This window comes from Trematomus bernacchii, unplaced genomic scaffold, assembly GCF_902827165.1.
Source record: "Trematomus bernacchii unplaced genomic scaffold, fTreBer1.1, whole genome shotgun sequence".
NCBI classification, from domain to species: domain Eukaryota; kingdom Metazoa; phylum Chordata; class Actinopteri; order Perciformes; family Nototheniidae; genus Trematomus; species Trematomus bernacchii.
Window position 1 is genome coordinate 14,505,954 of NW_022987648.1, and position 18,484 is coordinate 14,524,437.

The following is an 18,484-nucleotide window of genomic DNA, read 5'->3' on the forward strand; positions in this document are numbered from 1 at the left end:
CGCAACACTTTTTATTTTTGCTCCCATTTTTCATGAGCTGAGACCAAAGTTCAAATCTTTCTATGTAAACAAAAGGCCTATTTCTCTCAAATATTGTATATATTATAAATCTGTGTTAGTGAGCCGAGATAATCCATCCACCTCACAGTATCAAGATGCTGATTAGACAGCATGATTATTGCACAGCTGTGCCTTAGGCTAGTCACAATAAGAGGCCACTCTAAAAGGTGCACCTTTATCACACAGCACAATGCCACAGATGTCGCAAGTTTTAGGGAGCGTGCAATTGGCATGGTGACTGCAGGAATGTCCACCAAACTGTTGCCCGTGAATTGAATGTTCATTTCTCTACCATTAGCCGTTTCTGAGAATTTGGCAGTACATCCAACCGGCCTCACAACAGCAGACCACGTGTAACCACATCCGGCATCTTCACCTGCAAGATCAACTGAGTGCAGCCACCCAGAAAGCTGATGCAACAATGGGTTTGCATAACCAAAGAACTTCTGTACAAACTGTCAGAAACCTTCTCAGGAAAGCCCACCTGCATGCTCGTTGTCCTCAACGGGGTCTTGACCACACCGCAGTTCGTCGTCGTAACCAACTTGAGTGGGCAAATGCTCACCTTCGATAGCATCTGGCACTTTGGAGAGGCTCTTTAAGGATGATCCCAGTTTTCACTGAACAGGGAAAACATCCTAGTTCTGCATGGCTTGCATACTCACATGTCACCCACTGAGCATGTTTGGGATGCTCTGGGTCGGCGTATAAGACAGTGTGTTCCAGTTCCTGCCAACATCCAGCAACTTTGCACAGCCATTGAAGAGGTGTGGACCAACATTCCACAGGCCACAATCAACAACCTGGTCTACTCTATGGGAAGGAGATAAAAGGGCCTTTTTATTGTGAGGCACAGCTGTGCAATAATCATGCTGTCTACTCAGCATCTTGACCTGTGAGGTGGATGGATTATCTCGATAGTGCTCACTAAAACAGATTAAGACACATTTGTGAACAATATTTGAGAGAAATATGTGTTTACATAGAAAAAGTCTTGGATCTTTGATTTCAGCTCATTAAAAATGGGAGCAAAAACAAAAGTGTTGCATTAATATATTTGTTCAGTGTAGAAATGGTTGCAGCCTAGTTTAATCATATTTCCATCAGCATTTCTTCAGGTATTTTTTAACATTTTATTATTCTTTTTTATTACCTTCTCTGTTTGATTTATTTTAGGTTGCACTATATGATCAATGTTTTATATACTGAATTCTATAAAATAGACATATTTAACAATAACCTTTTAGACATACATTTGTTACATGCCACTTTTGATGACATACTTCTCTATGACCTTTTTAATTACATATTATTGATTACTTTGTGTGGTTAAAACTGAAAATGGGCCAGTCTTAAGTATATATCACTCTTTTCAATTATTATTACACGATGTGGACTTTTACTAAATAACCCCCCGCCCCCTCCCTATAAATGGAGTGTGTCTGGATCATGAGGCAGCCGTTGACTCACTGTCTTTGTTCTAGATGGCATCAGTCTGGAGGGGATGGTGGTGCACAGAGCGGAATGCAGACCGGTCGTCAATGACAACTACATGAAGCTGAAGAAGTGAGTTCACTTTGAAATTGTTCAGCTCATGAGTTACAATACTGCCATGCTGCAAAGAACGGGAAATACTTCCTGCTCAAATTCAGCAAATGGATGTTAGACGGTTTCAAACAAAAATACCAACGCTCCAACTTATTCCACTCACTTGAAATGTCCAGTATCTTTATTGTTACAATGAATGCACAGCAATTGTGACTGGCACCAGATGATGCAGAATATGTCAAACATGTCTTTATTAGTAAGCTCCTGGTATTTAATGAAAACCCAATCTCCCCTCTGTGTTGCAGCATTTCTGTTACAGTAAAAGATCAGACTAACTATTGATGGATTGTTTTTATAATCAGCGAAGATTATGAATAAACAAATGTCAGGGCTGCACTTGTTGATTTTTAAATGGTCCCCCCCCCCACTGGACAACACAAAACATGTTTGAGTGTTTTGAATTAATCTTTGTCGAGAAGTTTGACAAGCAATTTGTGTGGACCAAATACTTGAGTCCACTCTGCCTTTTGAAATGCTTTCTGTCTCCTCTTCATCGAAATCCATTATCACAGCGAGTTAGTGCAAGGCATTGCTATAGCAACCGCATCACAGTGGCAGATGCACTGCTACAATACAACTCAAGGCAAAACACACAACACAGTTGGCTTTATTGTGTGAGACCATTTCTGTCAGCCATCAAATCAGTCAGACAGTGCAGAAAAAAGCCTTCTAGGACAGTTTTAGGAAAACTTCCCCACATGTTCCTGACTGTAGATAAAGTGGTAATATGGAGCACTCAACACATGCATTTGCCCATCGGAATAACATTGTTGTGCTTTAAGACGATTTCAATAATATTCCTCATTCAGAGAGTTGTTTTTCTTCACTGAGGGACATTTGTACTGATATATTGTTCTTTGTTACATTTTTTATGTGGTCAGTTTGAATTGGATCAACAAATGGAGAATGAAGTAGGACTAGGAACTAAATCATAGTAACTCGAAAAAGATGAATGTGGAGATAAATATAGTCTCCAATGCCTCAGCATGCTTGATAATTAAGCATAGATGTTTATTGTTAGAATGTTTTTATGAATATGTCACTGTTACTATAGCAAGACATCAGGCAACAGATCGTCTAGGCTCATAACCTTCGCTGTTTGAATGGCCGTCAATTTAAATACAATAATGTGTAATGACCAGCTGAGGAACAATGGGTAAATAGAAAGCAGAGCAGCTGCCATAATTGGTTTGTTTAGTTTACCCTCGAGGTGCTGACAGTTGTCTCCGTGCCAACAGCCACATCTGTCAACAGAAATCAAGTTAGATCACAGGAAACACAAATCAAACTGTATCTGTGTGTGTGTCAGGCTGCAGCTTCAAGAGTCCACCAAGCCTCAGCGTTTGTCTCAGCAGCTGGAGAGAGCCATCACCACCATCTTCAAGCCCGTGGCCAACCATGATTTCAACGTGAGAACTAATAACAGAAAGCTGAATTTATTTATATACAAATGTGTGTTTGTGTGTGTAACCAGTATGGTTTAAAACATGGTGTGACCCATTTGATCAAGTGAAATGCATTAATGGAGCTTGTTGCAAGGCTGAGCTGCACTTGCAATAAAAATGAATATATAAACTGTCTTTCAAAAGCCTCATTCACCGAATGCAAAACAATTTTTTCCCAATCAACAGCTTTTTATTGTGTTTTAACGATGGAAGTTAAATTATCTAAAACCTGTAAAACATACTGTCTCTGTTATGTGACAGTTTAAATGGCATCTGTTGAATATCTTGAGCAAAAATACCCAGAATTCCTTGCTTCAAGCCTTTCAGATACGATTAATCTTTTGGTTTCCTGTTGTGGTGAACTGACTTTTTTCAATGTTTTCTGACTTTTTCCAATTATTAAACTAGAAAAAGATCAACAGATTAATTTATGATGAAAATAATCCTTGTAGTCATTGCCACCTTAAGAAGTTCTCTTGTGGTTCATCTGTGTTAACCCGGTTTAGGATTGGAGACCAATCATTTTAAGCAGAAAGCTTTCTGTACAAGCAGCGCAGGCGTTCAGTTCACTCACCAGGCTGCAGTCGGAGCCTGGCCCCCAGGGATGATATAACCCAAACAGTTTTTGCTATTTTTTTAATCCATCTATTGTAAACCCGCCAAGAACGGTTTGAATTGTAAACAGAGTCAGTGGTACCACACAGTAGAAATATGGAACATATCCTTCAACCTTAATCCTGAGTTTAACAGAACTGGATTATGATCAAATTGTGAATCAAACCAAAAGGATCTCATTACCGTTAGAAATACAAGTGTCATTTTGATGGGTTTTAGTATCAGTAGTAGTAACACTCCTTTTGGTTCTTAGTTGGAGTACGATAAGAAGAAGAAGTCAGAGGGGAAGATGGTGAGGGCCGAGCGACAGGTGGTGTTGGACATGTGCTTCTCTGCCTTTGAGAAGCACCAGTACTACAACATCAAGGACTTGGTGGACATCACCAAACAACCTGTGGTGAGCAGCACAAACACACACAAACAGACTACACCTGCCCACTATCCACCTTGTTTTGTTAAATTTGAACAAATCGCCCACGACAAAGCGTGCATGCCTGTTCACACTCTTTTGTGGCTGAGATTTGGGCTATCATGGGCACGCGCGCACACGGGATGAATCGATACAGCGCTGTGGATGTGCTCCAGCAGAACAGCGCTGTGTAGGTGCTGATGAGACCTCCAGGCCCTCCTCTCCCTCTGATTGCATCTGATTGCATAACCACCGGCTGAGTAGGAGTCAAACACAGCAATACACTCCACACCATCGTTTCTCTCCTAAAGCACTTGGCTAACACTCAAAAGTAACCGAAATGCCCATTATGAAAAGTCTTGAAACGCTGGTGAAAATCAGGTGCAGTGGGCACTTCCTGGTCAGCTCAACAGAGACACCCAGTGGCCGCTGTCACACACTGCGCCTGCTCAGGGTGAACTTTACATGGGGCTGTCCCTTCAGAAATGAAAGCGGATTGAAGTCAGAGGGGTGGGGGGTTCAGGCAGAGTTGCAGTGAAACCACCATGTATTATAAAAGAAGGTGAATCTCATCTCATTAAGTCACGTCCAGTACATGCATGTATGAGCATCAAAATATACTAAGTACCAAGACTCAAATTATTAATTTCTATATTTACTGATGCAATAATATGTGAACAGCACTCTAACTATATAGCCAGTAAAGGTGGAGCTATTATTATATACTTTAAGTACTACAGTAAACCTGAATCTGTAACAATGTAACATAATTTGCAGAGCATAGGTGGAAAGTACATTTACTCAAGTACATTTACTCAAGTACTGTACTTTTAACGCTATTGCTATACTACATTTAAAAGGGAAATCATTACATGTTACTCCACTACATTAATTAATGTAATACTTACGCTTTAATCACTTTTCAGATTCGAAAAACCTTTATCTAGGTATAATTCTACTTCTAACAAAAAGTTGTTAACATCAATAACGTGTGTGTGTATCAAATCTGTCTGCAACAGAAGTACGAATTTGAATGCTGGACTTCTACTTAATTTTTAGAATTAGGTCAAATCTGAGTACCTCTTCCACCACTGCTAGTCACCCATTTTTAATAACTACAATATGTATCGTTCAAATGTAAATATTCAACGGTAAAAGTACCTTCAAATGATTAGCATTTTTCCTATAAGGGCTGTTGCAATATCATGTTTTCCCTAAACGATTATTGTGGCCCTAAGATTTTAGGAAAAACCATGTGATCACTATAGAAAAAAACAATGTTATCAAACGAGTCTTTGAATTGATCGTGTAGTTTGTCTCTTTCTTGGCAAGTAATTGTTCGTAATGCTTGAAGAGGTACTGACTTATTTTTGCAAAAGTATATGTGCAACATGATATCATATTCATCTTTAAGGTACTTTGCGACTACTTTATGTAGAATCGTAGTCTGTTCTGTTATATGCAATCAAATGTCATATAGGACGGACATAAAGCAGTTGGTTTATCACTATCTGTTCAACCCGTTTCTCTAGACCTACCTGAAAGAAATCATGAGGGAAATCGGGACGTACAACAGCAAGGGGGCTCACAAAAGCACCTGGGAGCTGAAGCCCGAGTACAGGCACTACCAGTCTGCTGAGGAGGAGGAGGAGGAGATGCAGACGGCCTGAAGCAGGGCACAGCTTTCAGGTGTTAGTGACCCCCTGAACACAGATGTGGAAAAGGAAATGCTGATTTTGAGTTAATGTTTTGAGTTATTGGCAGCTTCCACAGCACTTGTACATAAAGGTGGAAAATAAAATAAACCACATGATTACATTTACAGCTGCACGCATGATTTCTGGTTGGTCAAAATGAAGTCAGATATTCAAGCTGAAAAGTGAATGTTGCTTCCTCAACCAGTGGAGGGATGTTATACATTAACTCAGTTCCTTTGTCCTACTTTTTTTATTTGATGCTTAAAGGTACGTCCACACAGCAGCGTTAAAACGCATTCACTTTGAATGGGGTGACGTCACTTTTCGCCGAACTGCATTGTGGGAAGCAGAGCGGAGCTTTGCTGCCGTTTCAGGCTGCAAAAGTTGAGCAATGTTCAACTTTTGAAGCTTCTGAAGCGTCAGCCAATCAAATCCTGTTTATGCAGCCAATCAAACCGCGTGTATGCTGGGAGACACACCGCAGGTCATTTACTCATATTCCAAAAAAATGGAGCAAGCTTCAACGCGGGCCGTTATACTTAATTTTTACACCAACTGGCTACTTCATCTAAAAACACATGACGTTAGTATGCGGTACTTTCCACCTTACCCAAAATGTATATACTAATATAAAACTCTGTTTTTGTTAATGGTGTTTGTATCAGATCAGGTAAAGCGGTGAAAATATTCTAAATAAAAACCTCAACTGGTGTCATTGTTATGAGTTAGGAAAAACCAACACACTGGATTTGATCGTCCTTAAGGGACACAGCCAGGCTGATGACTTGATGCCACAGGATTAAAAAATTGATTACAAAAATGAGGAAGCACAACAGTTGGCACTTGTGTTAAAGGTCCCATGTCATGCTTTTCTGGTTATTACCCGTCCCCTTGTGTGTTATGTAGCTTTTTATGCATGTAAACGGTCTGCAGAGTCACACACCCTGTAGCGAGTAAAACCTGTCTATGCTGCCCCAGAACGCCTCGTTGGGGATTTCTTTTTCCATCGTTTACTTCTTGGGTATAGTGCCGTTACATTTGGACCAATCCGCGGACTTCCTCACACACAGCGGGACTTTGCGAGACTCGCTGCTGCGAGCGGGACACTGAGCTGGCTCACTGGTGTGGGGTCGGCGAGACGAGACACCGCGGGGCACACTCAAACTCCCAGCCAGGCTGCGGGTGTGTGTGTCTCGCAGACGGCCACTGGGCTCACAGGGAGGAGCTCCAACAGAGCGAAACACACTATACAGAGATGCTGTATGAGAAACCACTGTGAGTTTGGAAAGTTGCACAATATAAATGTATTTTAGTATACCTCAACAATGGAATTATGATCAGTAGAATGGCCATGGCGTGGGACCTTTAAGACTTTACAATTATTGTAGGGCTAAATTTGACTGATTCGTGTCGGTACCTACCATGCAATAGGGGCTGCCTTTATCATAATGAAAAATTACTGCTAGAATCAAACTCAGTATGTAGAAGTGCCTCTGAAACATGCATAGATAGTCCTTTATTTCACCAATAACCTGAACCAGTACCTTTTTAATAAAGGATGTTATTTCACTCTGCTCCTCGGTATTGTACCGACAAAGACTACATGGTCAAATTCATCCAAACGCTGGGGGTTTGAAATTAACCACATAAAGTCATTCGACAAAAAACAGCATACTAGAAAGTGGTGGTATGAGTGTTTATTTTCAAATCAATCCAGAAGTTTGTGTAACCATATTAATCCAACCTGCGTAAGGAGATGCTCAAATAGTATGCAGTTGAAGGAAAGCCATCTTTCAATCACACACTGTCCTGCCTTTAATTTGAAATCAAAAACGGGGCAAATCCTAGGATCAAAAACAGCAAAAGCCAAGTTAAAACCGTATTCAGTGACCAATTGTGTTTGAGTCACTCAGCCTTGCATGGTGCTGCGGTCCTTAACGCGAATAAAAATAAATTGTTCAAGAATGTTTCATGATGCCAAATACTGCTCCTTCAGTCTGTTCTTGGGGCCGGTTGGAAAGCAGCATCCAATTAAAAAGCAGATGACGGTCCGGGAAGTTACTGTAAGAGAAAAAAATGTCAATTACAGTGATTCCTGAAATGTATCTTTATTTTCCAACTTTAATATATGTATATAAGATATATCAATTATTCCGCAAGAGAACAAAAATATCCATTGCCTCGTGTAGGTATAGACAGATTCAAGTAATTTTTGACGTTTTGTCCGAAGCCCAGGAACTTTAACCGCAAGCAGCTTAATTCCAACCTCATTTTTATTTAGAGCTGCATCCCAATAAAAAGTTACTTTCTGAAATGTATGTGCATCTGCAGTTTTAGCGGAGTACTTACGCATTTCTCTTCAATCAGACCATCTTTGAAGAAAAGCATAAACGGGGTGATCCCATCTTCACGGTAGTCCAGCAGACCCACCAAGCCTTCCGAGTCTAAACTCTCTCCTGTGAAGAACTGCAGGAAGACAAAGACCACCCGTTAGAGCACACGCCACAGTTTTTAAGTGATGTTAGTCATGAGATAACCAGCCTTAACCTGTTAAGCCCCGAGCCTGTTTTCCAGGTCTCACGCTCGAAAATGACATTCCCAGAACAAATGACCATATCTTCCCTTCTAAAAGGGGAAAATTAATAATCTTTTTTCTCAAAGCAATGATAAACCTGTGAGTTGGATGTAGAAAAGTCAGAATCGATAGATTTTTATAAGTAAATTCAGATTGAACATAGTAAAAAAATGTTTTAATTGTAGTGTCCGTAATAAAAAAAAAAAACACATTACTTATAGTGAAAACCACCCTTGAATGATGGGATAGTAGACTAAAAGCTTCAGGAATCCAAACTATAACATAATAAGTACCCTGTATTAAGTTTGATGCAAAACAAGTGGAATTTGACTTATTTAGAGGGGAAAAAACCCACTTCTGGGGTCATTTGGGTGCATTTTCCATATCTCTGGCCCCCCTTGGTGGATTTTGATGATTGACATCTCTTTTTAACCGCTAGAGCCAATGGAATCGAGGGGAAGTTCCACATAGACGTTACCAAATAAGGAGTGAGAGTGACGCGTAGCCAAAACAGGAAGCTGTCACACTCTGGAAGCCATCATTAGCAGCTAATATGAAAACTCTTGTTTTTGACATAAAAATGGAATTATTAATAATTTTTTCAAAGTGATAGACACATTGGATTAACCCAGGGGTCTGCAACCTTTTTGACCAAAAGAGCCATTTTGCCCCCTTTTCCACCTATTTTTTTAAATTATGACTGCAGATCGTCAGCTGTCTTCCTCTTCCGTGTTTTCCCTCCTATACGTAAAGGCTGCAGCAGCTTTAACAACTTCTCTCTACATATCAAACATACCGGTAAGCCAGCATCGTTTGCTGTGAAAGCATATAACTAACCACGCAGAATTAAACCCTCTGTGTTCCTCGGATACTTTTATTTTCTTTGATTTATCCGTAGTTCGCTCATCGAGCCGGGGGTCAGGTTATTCGCCTGCAAGAAAATGCGATGGTGCGGGACCGTAGCGGGATGTGACGCATATTTTAGTTGACGTAATTAAAACCGTTAATAGCAAAATAACAGCAAAAGGTGAGCATGTTTCGCTACCTAAAGCTACGTTGTGTGTTGTCTGTATTTGCTTCCCCTGTCGCGGGTTCTGATCGCTCAGTGATGATACTTATATTTCTAGTCTGTGGAATCTCAGCTTGCTAGCTAAGCTTGTTTGTGCAGATCCGATAAGTATATCGATTGATTTATATCTAGAGTTCTGTGCTAAGTGCGTCAGCATTTTTTCACTCAAGGCTCATTTAGACGCTTCTTGTGAGACTTGTGTTTTGTTCCGGTAAAAATGGTTCATATCATCAGTTAGCTGAGTTTCTTCCCGTTAAGTGAGTATGACACATTAATAGTTTATTACATTTTAAGAAGCCCTGAGACAGTTTCGTGAAAAGAAGCCTGTAGCCCCAGCCGGCGGGGGCTATGGGGCTTAACAGGTTAACAGTTGCCATTAGGGGTGACATTGAGCTCTAATTTTCGTAATTATATACCTCGTAGTTGGAAAAGTTCGCCACGATCTTCTTGATTGCGTCCGGGGCTTCAGCCTTGAAGGCCTCCACCCTGTCCGGGTTTTCCTTTTCCAAGTGGGTCTTAATGCTGTACAAGCAAAAAATAGGATTGTGTTAGATCAAACCAACCTGCTATGGGTTCATGTATCCAACTAGATCTCTCGATCCTTGAACCATCAATGAAACTCACGCTTTAACATATCCTTTTATGTATGCCATGAAGGATTTCTTGGTGAATTCGACTCTTTGCAGGCTGTGGTTGAGGACGATGTCGACGCCAGAAATGGTAGACGAGTCATTGCCATCAGTCATCTCTTCAGCAGAGGCGTTAGCCCCAATCAGCGCATCATCGAAGCCCTCTGTCCGGGTGACGGTCTAGAGACATTAGCAGGGGAGCAGAGAGGACAGCAATGAAAAAGACTGCTTCACTTTATGTAGAAAGGACCAAAATGTGCAGACCCGTCAACTAAATTGAAATGCTTAGCACAGCTTTGGCACTAACGCATCGGACTTAAAGGCCCAGCCGCTTTACCAAGAATCCAGCCAAAATCAGACTTGTGTTAATTGTACTTTGTAATATTCAGAACCCGACAACAGCGTGTGAACGAGGGCTGGGTGTGACTTCAGTTAGCTCATCATAAAGAAATGTTGTTGTGCGTGTTTGGACCCTCCCCCTGAGTCATCCTGATTGGTAGTGTCTTTAAATGACAACGGGAGCACTAATTACATGACTCAGATGTGTCAGATTATGGAAGAGTTACTTCCTAACATTATTATGACAATGGATAACTGTGCCATGACAGTTCAAATTATGTTTTCACACACATTTGCTTTGTTAAACACCTCTTGACTCTTAAGTGTGAATATTAAAACAATTAAATTGTGTCAATATCCCATAAACGCCATTCCATTCCACTAGCTGTTTTTCATTATGTGCCACAGCGAGCTGGGGCCATCTTTGAGCCAGCCGGTACTAAAGGCCCTTAGCTTTTAACAGAAGAGTTCAGCTGATATTCAACCTTAAAAACAATCAGTTGTTCTGTATTTACCAATATCGCATAACACTCCCTGTGAGGATGTCTAAACGTCTTTTTAAAAACAGAATACTTGTGTGAAACATGCATTTTAACAAAAGACTGAGTGACAATGGAAACAAAGCTTGTAACGCACTGGCTCGCCTCGCTTGGCGCGACAGTGGAAACTCGGCTATTGTGACGTTGCACACGCCTGACCACAGGAAAACGCCTGATTCAAGCATTTAGACCACTTTCACCCGCAAACCCAATAGACTCACCTTTCCTTCAACTTCATAGAACAGTCCGCTTATTGATAGTTTGAAGGTGTTGGAGAACATCTCATCACCTGCGGAAGGATACAAATTACACTTTAGAAAACATACGTCTGCGGGGAACCCCCTGGTTGCGCCACTAACTTCATATCCACAGAACCGCTAGCTTTAACTCCTCAGCAGAAGCTTCCTAACATGTTTAAACATCTTGAACGGGAGCCGGTTGGGGCTTGAAATAAAAAAGGGGGAATTGTGTCACTTTTCCTAGTACTAATGGCCAATGCTTTGGCCACGTATAGCCTGTAACTTTTTCATGACCAAGGCGGTTTTCAGTTGCTTAATATCCTCCACCATCGTCCTGTATCAAATACAGCTATTTTTGCTATTAGTTTTCCGTAGTGATAAGTAACACGGTAACGATTAGCCACTGTACCGGTCTATATAGAAACATCGACAAAGATGAAAGCTAACCGGCCTTAGTGTCACCGGTTGCATTTGCCAAAACTGGGCATAGTCACGGTGCTATAGTTAGCCTCAAGCTAATGTTGCTGCCGATGATAACACGCGTTAAAGAGCTAACGGTAGCTAGCCGGCTAACTCTTAAATAACACGACACAGCCTAAATAACAGCCGTTACCCAATAACTACACAACACTTCACAAAACACGATGACTTACCGCTGATGACATCCTTGTAGATGTTCATGGTTGCTGCTTAGGTGTTGGAGTTTCACAGACAGAACGCAGGCCTGCCGCCCAAACAGCACGAGAGAGGGAAAAGAGCGAAGAGGCCGCGACGCTGTGTATTTACATTCTCCTGACGTCATCCTGGGTCGGCCTGTTCCGGTCTGTTCCCGTGCGCTCTGCTGCCACCCTCACGTGGTGGTCGGAGGTGGTACTACACCTGCCGGTCTGTGCACTGTCATCGGAATTCCTATATTCTTCCTACAAAGGGAAAATGTACGTTGTTACAGCAAAGTATAGATTCAGGCGAAGAAAATAAAGACTATCATATACAAAAGGCATGCACATAGTATTTAAAATAAAATAAAAAACAATTCAAATGTACAAACAGAAGTCCACATTCAAGTAGAGAGTAGTAGCAGCAGTATTTATAATATACAATAAGGTTAGCACTGTAGAATGAAGTGTGGTATATTACATTAATACAATTATTATTGCAAATAGTTGCGTAAAGATCCCTGTTACAGTAATGGCTGGACTTGGCATGAGTAGCAGCTAGTAGTAATACAAATATATTAGCAGCATATATTGCACATAGTTGTTGCTGTATTTGTTTGTTTTTACATTATTGCACATTGGTGGTATTTTACAACAGAGGTGGGGTCTACCAGGGGCCATGGTGGTTGTAGAGCCGGACCACTGCAGGAAGAGGGGACCTGCGCTATTCAGAATCAGATTTCCTTTATTTGTCTGGGACATTTACGGTTTTACAACTGCAAGAGTGCAGTTAGTTAAAGTAGACTTACATATTATATAAAAAAGGTAGGCACAATAAAACCCACAATAACAATAAAAGAAAAACAAATAACAGATAAGTAATACAATTTTTCAAAATGTTACTCAAGTAAAAGTAACAAAATATTTGAAATCTAAACATAATTAAATATAACTAAATTACAAAATCATTTATATTGTATGATTTGATTATAATCATTGATCTATTCATGTGTTAATCAAGCTTGTAAAGGTGGAACACGTTTTTATTATTTGATTTACTACTTGGTAGCAAATTTAATCCAGGTGTAACAAAAGTCTTATTTAAGGGTTGATTATATGTTCTAATCCATATCTGCCAAGTAACTAAAGGTACTACATAATGTAGCGGAGCGAAAGAACAATATCTCTGAATTTAAGTAGAGTAGAATGACAGCATAAAATGGAAATACTGAAGTGAAGTACCTCAAAATCGTTTTTTTACATTTTTGTTTGTAAATAGAAAATGAAGGGAAATGAATTTTCTCCGGGAAGTTTTACATTTTCTTTTATCTTTGTGCCTAGGGAAGGTACGTTTTTACAAGTAAAAGGGAAGTCACAAGTCTTCGGTATAAGTCCAGGTCGCACATTTTGTCAAGCTGTGTCTAATAATATGTTTTTTCTATAGATGTCATGTGACCCACAATGCAGCATTGTATCACCACACTTTTTGGATGCATCTTATAGAAGACTAGAGAATGCAATTCCTGAAGAAATTGCTAGTGGGAATGCTTTATGCTGAAAAGCTGACGCTGAATTGCTATGCTGAAATGTAATGTGTAAGAAGAAAGTGAAGAATTTAGATTGAAATGATACATGAACACTGGGGGCTTGAATGTGTGATGAGAGAAGAAAATAAAGTAAAAAGGCTTGGAAAAGCAGCAGAATATTTGAACTGCAAACTTTTGAACTAACTTGATGGCGAATGATCTGTCGCCATGGCAACGGCATTTGATGACACCCCATAATACGGTTAGATGCGTTGATGGCTGCATCGTTACCAAACTTGTGAAGTTTTGGGCCGTTTGGAGCATTTTCACTGAAGTTATGAGAAAACCGTGTTTCAAGGCGAGCATTGTGTTGCCATGGCAACGGCATTTGAAGAAATCTCAAAACTGTCGCGTAGATGTCTTCACGGCTGGACTGTTAGCACACATGTGAAGTTTGAGCACTTCTTGAACATTTTCATAGGAGTTATAGCGACATCGTCTTTTATGGCGAGGGATGCGTTTCCATGGAAACGGCATATGGTGAGATCTCAGATTTGGCGTAGAGCTGTTGAGGCATGGACCGGTGATATACAAGTGAAGATTGGGGGACGATTGGACCGTGTCGATTGGACTTACAGCGACATCGTGTTTCATGGCGAGTTGTCTGTCGCCATGGCAACTGCATTTGATGACACCCCATAATACGCTTAGATGCGTTGATGGCTGCATCGTTACCAAACCTGCGAAGTTTTGGGCTGTTTGGAGTATTTTCACTGAAGTTATGATAAAACCGTGTTTCAAGGCGAGCATTGTGTTGCCATGGCAACGGCATTTGAAGAAATCTCAAAACTGTCCTGTAGATGTCTTCACGGCTGGACTGTTAGCACACGTGAAATTTGAGCACTTTTTGAACATTTTCATAGGAGTTATACATTACATTAGGTTACATTACTCTCTTCGGCATATGATGATGACACCCCATAATTGACGTAGAGCTGTTGAGGGCAGGACCATTAACCTCTGAAGTCTGCTGCTCTGAGCATGTCAGTTGGAGTGATGACATCATCGTGTTCCATGACACAGGTGTTTATATTTGAGCTAACGAGGTGTGCAGACTGAGATCAAAGGTTTCCATTGTTCTGAGAGATAAACCTCTTACATGTGAACGTTTTGTGGAAGAACCATAACAGATATCTGTGAAATTTCAAAACGTGAAGCATGTCAAGGAAGTTGAGTATCTGAAGTGTAATTTTTGTGTACTTTCGGGTTAATAATGTGGCCTCTTTGGCAGTTTAACTAAAGGTGTGCGGCTGCTGCTGTGAGGAAATATCAGCCTGAAATTACAATGGGTTTTAATGGAGACATGAACGTTTTTGTCACTTCATGCCCTCAAGAGGCATTTTGTTTAATTATTTTTGCTTTATGTCATTTTTCAAGCTACGAGATGTTATTCTACATTTGTCATGAAAAATTATGTCTCAGGAATGTAGGGTTTGGGAATTATGGCAGTTTAAAAAAAAAAATGAAGGCAAATTTCAAGATTTGCTCCACTCTAGCTGTGACATCACGCACTCTAATTAATGTTAAAATCTGAAGACCTATTTACCAAGGTCTGAACAAGGTTTAATATCTCTAAAAGTAAGAATCAGATTTAAAAGTTGTGTTACACGAATAATGTCAGAAAGATGTGTAACATTTTAAAGTTGGAATGAGGTTTCTGAGTGAAAGTATGAATGAACAGTTAGCAGTTGAAGTCGCATGAAGATTTGTTGAAGTCTGAAGAATTTCTCCATTGACTTCAATGGTTAAAAATGTGATGTATTATGGGATGTATCTCTGGAATTATGAAAGTTATGAATGATAAAAGTAATAGCGCCCGATTCCCGACCGAGCTGAACATTTTGATGTTTGAACGGAGTTTCTGCGATGTTGAATGTGGGAGGAGAAGAGGGCCAAAATAAGCCGGCGGAATAATAATAAACTTTTTGTCCGTAGCATAACATATAGTGGGAATGCTGTTATCAGCACATTTACATTTTAAATAAAATCTAACAATCTACAATACTTGTAAAGCAACTTTATTTTTTCTTTATCAGCATATTTTAGTACAACAAGCACCATTTCAACTCTGTGAATATCTCAAACTATACTGGTTTGCCTTTGTAAAATCCAAACCAGGTCCCTCTAAAAAAGGGACCAAATACCCAGGAGGCGCTTATGAAGAGGACCAGCACGGCACATTGAAGTTGAGCATGTGCAGGACAAAATAGAAAACAAAAGAAAGAACATTAAAATAGTAAACCATGTACAATTATTATACACACATAAACAAATAATTTCAATGTATTGACAGAGGATGATAAAGATACAAGTGCAACAGAAAAAAGTATACTATGTCTGCCTCCTCCCACATACTACACCATGTTTCCCATTGTGATTGTGTTAAAAAGGATGACATTTCTAATTCCAGGCTACCAGAGCCACGTTTCTATGATGAAGGGTCTATAAATCCTGTGATCAGTGTTCAATTCTCATATGCCTAATGTCTAAGGATTCAGTTCAAGCAGGAGGGAAAACATCATTATCCAAAGTCTTGTTTTATCAGACCAATAGCCTAAAGAAGACTTCTCATTGTCCTCATTTCAAAAGCTACAGTTGTCCACAGTCTGTGATGACCAGCCTCTTTGTGGGCGGGCCTCCCTTTGTGCCCAGCTCCCCCATCTGCTGCACCACATCCATGCCGTCCCGCACCCACCCGAAAGACACGTGTTTGAAGTCCAGGTGTTCGGCTTTCTTCAGGGTGATGAAGAACTGCGAGTTGTTGGTGTCTCGGCCTCGATTGGCCATGGACAGAATGCCTGGGCCCGTGTGCCGAACATCGAAGTTCTCATCCTCAAACTTGCTGCCAAAGATGGACTTCCCTCCGGTGCCATCACTGTTGGTGATGTCGCCTCCCTGAAAGAACATAGGGGAACTCGTTAGTCTTTTTACATAAGGGAGGCCTGTTTTATTGGCCAACTCATCACATCTGAAAGCGAGAATTAACATCCACATGTTATCTTTGTTGTCACTTTAGGCGTTGTGCACACGGGAACGTTTGCGTTTATGCACAGTATGCGTATTCAAAAAAGTCTTCCGTTCACATGCATTCGTTTCATTTAACGTGTCTGTTCAAACGAGACCGATGGAAACGCTGTAGTACATATGCCGGGACTGTAAGTGGCGCTGTAACTTCCGCCACAAAATACACCAAAAGCCGCGAAGAAGACTACGGAGCAGCCCCGCAGCAATGTTGCCATGGCTACCCTTCTGTTTATGCCCCGCGGTGGATTTAGCAACATGTAGTTCATGTAATTCTCCATGTCCACTTGTTGCTGATGGTTGTGGTAGAGGAGCTGTAGATTTTGCACTAATATCTGTAGCATGGTCAGTAGCAGTAGCACTAGCAGTAGCTACTGACAGGAGGAAGTGTGTGTGGCGATTGCTGGTATTCAGCGGGATATAGTCATTTCCTCAGCATGTAAATATATGGATAAATGCAACGGGGAAGTTAACTGAAAGAAACCGAATCTGTGGATATTGCATCGACCGACCAAGAAGCACGTCTCCGTGGAGAGGACGTGCTCAGAAAGAGAGATATTCTCTACAAACACCGGGTGAGATCGCTCCTCTGGGACACGCCGGTCCTCGTGTTTCCTTTTTTTGTGTGGATTATAAACATTTCTCTTTTTGCCGCTGACGGGCGCAGGAGCAATGAACAATAATGGCCTGGATTAGGCAGTAAAGACAAGTTTGGTGTATCGCAGAGCGGACTGTTTAATTTTGTTTGTGTTGTTTGGCTGAAAAATTGTCAATATAATGGATCAATGCATGAAATCTGACTCTGTTTATTTTGTTTAAGGAGTATATTGGGCGTTAACTATTCTGGTTTGCCTTTTATAATATTATTTCATTCAAGAACCCCTTGTGCGTTTAATTAACACAGCTATTTTTGATAGTTGATCGTTACAGATGGCTACTGGCCATGTAATGTAATGCTACAGCAGTGAGCAGGAGAGGTGGGGCTATCGTTATTTTTTCAGGAAATATTCGTATAGAGGTGATTACACGGACTCGGTTGACCCCCCAGAGCGTTTCGTTTGCAAATCTATCCACCTTGGGACCCGTTATCGTTTGTGGGGTCCGTTTCTATCGGCCTCGTGTAAATAATAGGGCTATACGCACGCGAAACTATGCAGATACAAGCAGTTTTGTCCTCGTGTAAACGGCGCCTTAATCTCTGCAGCCTCAAATCAGTGCGACTGAAATACTTCCAGAATGTCCCATGAACGAGATCAGTCTAACCCCTAGATTCCACCGGGTCCGTCTGCGCCGCGTTGCGGTTTTGGTCCGGCCTCCTCCGGCGTCATACCCTACCAGTTGCGTTTCAGAAGCATTTCAGAAGCGGAGCGTCTTGCCTGCCGGCTCGCAGTTTTTGTTGATTTGGGCATATTTCCTGGACAGGCTACTTTGTACAGACAAAGTTAATAATAACTGTAATATTCCAGTTATAAACGACATGAATCAAAGATGTGTTGCTGTATTTTAGTGGTAAAAAAATGCATTCATCATCATAATTATTCTATATATATATATAATTTACACAGTGCCTGTAAACCGGAGGAGAACGCTGGCATTTCTCCTCCTACTTGAAAGACTACGGAGGGATAGGGTCTGCAAAATTAGTTTGTGTGTGTGTATATATAGCTCTGAACGTTCCACTTCCTGCCTGCCCGACCTTACGTTACGGCTGCGCCGCGACAAAAATAGGATTCGATCCTAATTTTAGAGGATCCCTGCGCCGAGCCGCTTCTGGGACGCTTCTGAGCCGTAACGTGCCGCGTGTGGTGGAATAGCACCCATTGACTAGAGTGGCCGCGATCGCCGTGAGCACAGCGGCGCAGCCGTAACGCGCCGCAGACGGACCCGGTGGAATCTAGGGGTAATGCCCCTTTCACACCGGCGGTTTTTCCTGTTCACACCGCAGCGGCGCCGCGTCATAGCTCCGGAATGCGGTTCACTTCCAGCTCCAAAAAATT

At 41.1% G+C, this 18,484-nt stretch overlaps 3 protein-coding genes across 3 annotated transcripts in view; 1 reads left to right on the forward strand and 2 right to left on the reverse strand.

Moving 5' to 3' along the window:
- Positions 1-5,937, forward strand: part of LOC117485562 (general transcription factor IIF subunit 2-like) — a 43,574-nt gene extending 37,637 nt beyond the window's left edge. Inside the window, exons 5-8 of the mRNA XM_034134143.1 lie at positions 1,545-1,626; positions 2,978-3,077; positions 3,982-4,125; positions 5,670-5,937. Of these exons, the coding sequence (XP_033990034.1) occupies positions 1,545-1,626; positions 2,978-3,077; positions 3,982-4,125; positions 5,670-5,807 (464 nt within the window). The 3' untranslated portion in view covers positions 5,808-5,937. The remainder of the gene's footprint in view (positions 1-1,544; positions 1,627-2,977; positions 3,078-3,981; positions 4,126-5,669) is intronic.
- Positions 5,938-7,516: 1,579 nt separating this feature from the next.
- On the reverse strand, positions 7,517-12,019 carry tpt1 (tumor protein, translationally-controlled 1). The gene is made up of 6 exons (XM_034134319.1): positions 11,878-12,019; positions 11,207-11,274; positions 10,103-10,287; positions 9,895-10,000; positions 8,184-8,300; positions 7,517-7,895 (listed from the first exon to the last, which is right to left on the reverse strand). The coding sequence occupies exons 1-6, from the start codon at positions 11,903-11,905 to the stop codon at positions 7,893-7,895; spliced, it is 507 nt and encodes a 168-aa protein (XP_033990210.1). The 5' UTR covers positions 11,906-12,019; the 3' UTR covers positions 7,517-7,892.
- A 3,444-nt stretch (positions 12,020-15,463) lies between these two features.
- ranbp2 (RAN binding protein 2) overlaps positions 15,464-18,484 on the reverse strand; it is a 36,268-nt gene continuing 33,247 nt past the window's right edge. Inside the window, 1 exon segment of the mRNA XM_034134320.1 lies at positions 15,464-16,361. Within this exon segment, the coding sequence (XP_033990211.1) occupies positions 16,056-16,361 (306 nt within the window). The 3' untranslated portion in view covers positions 15,464-16,055.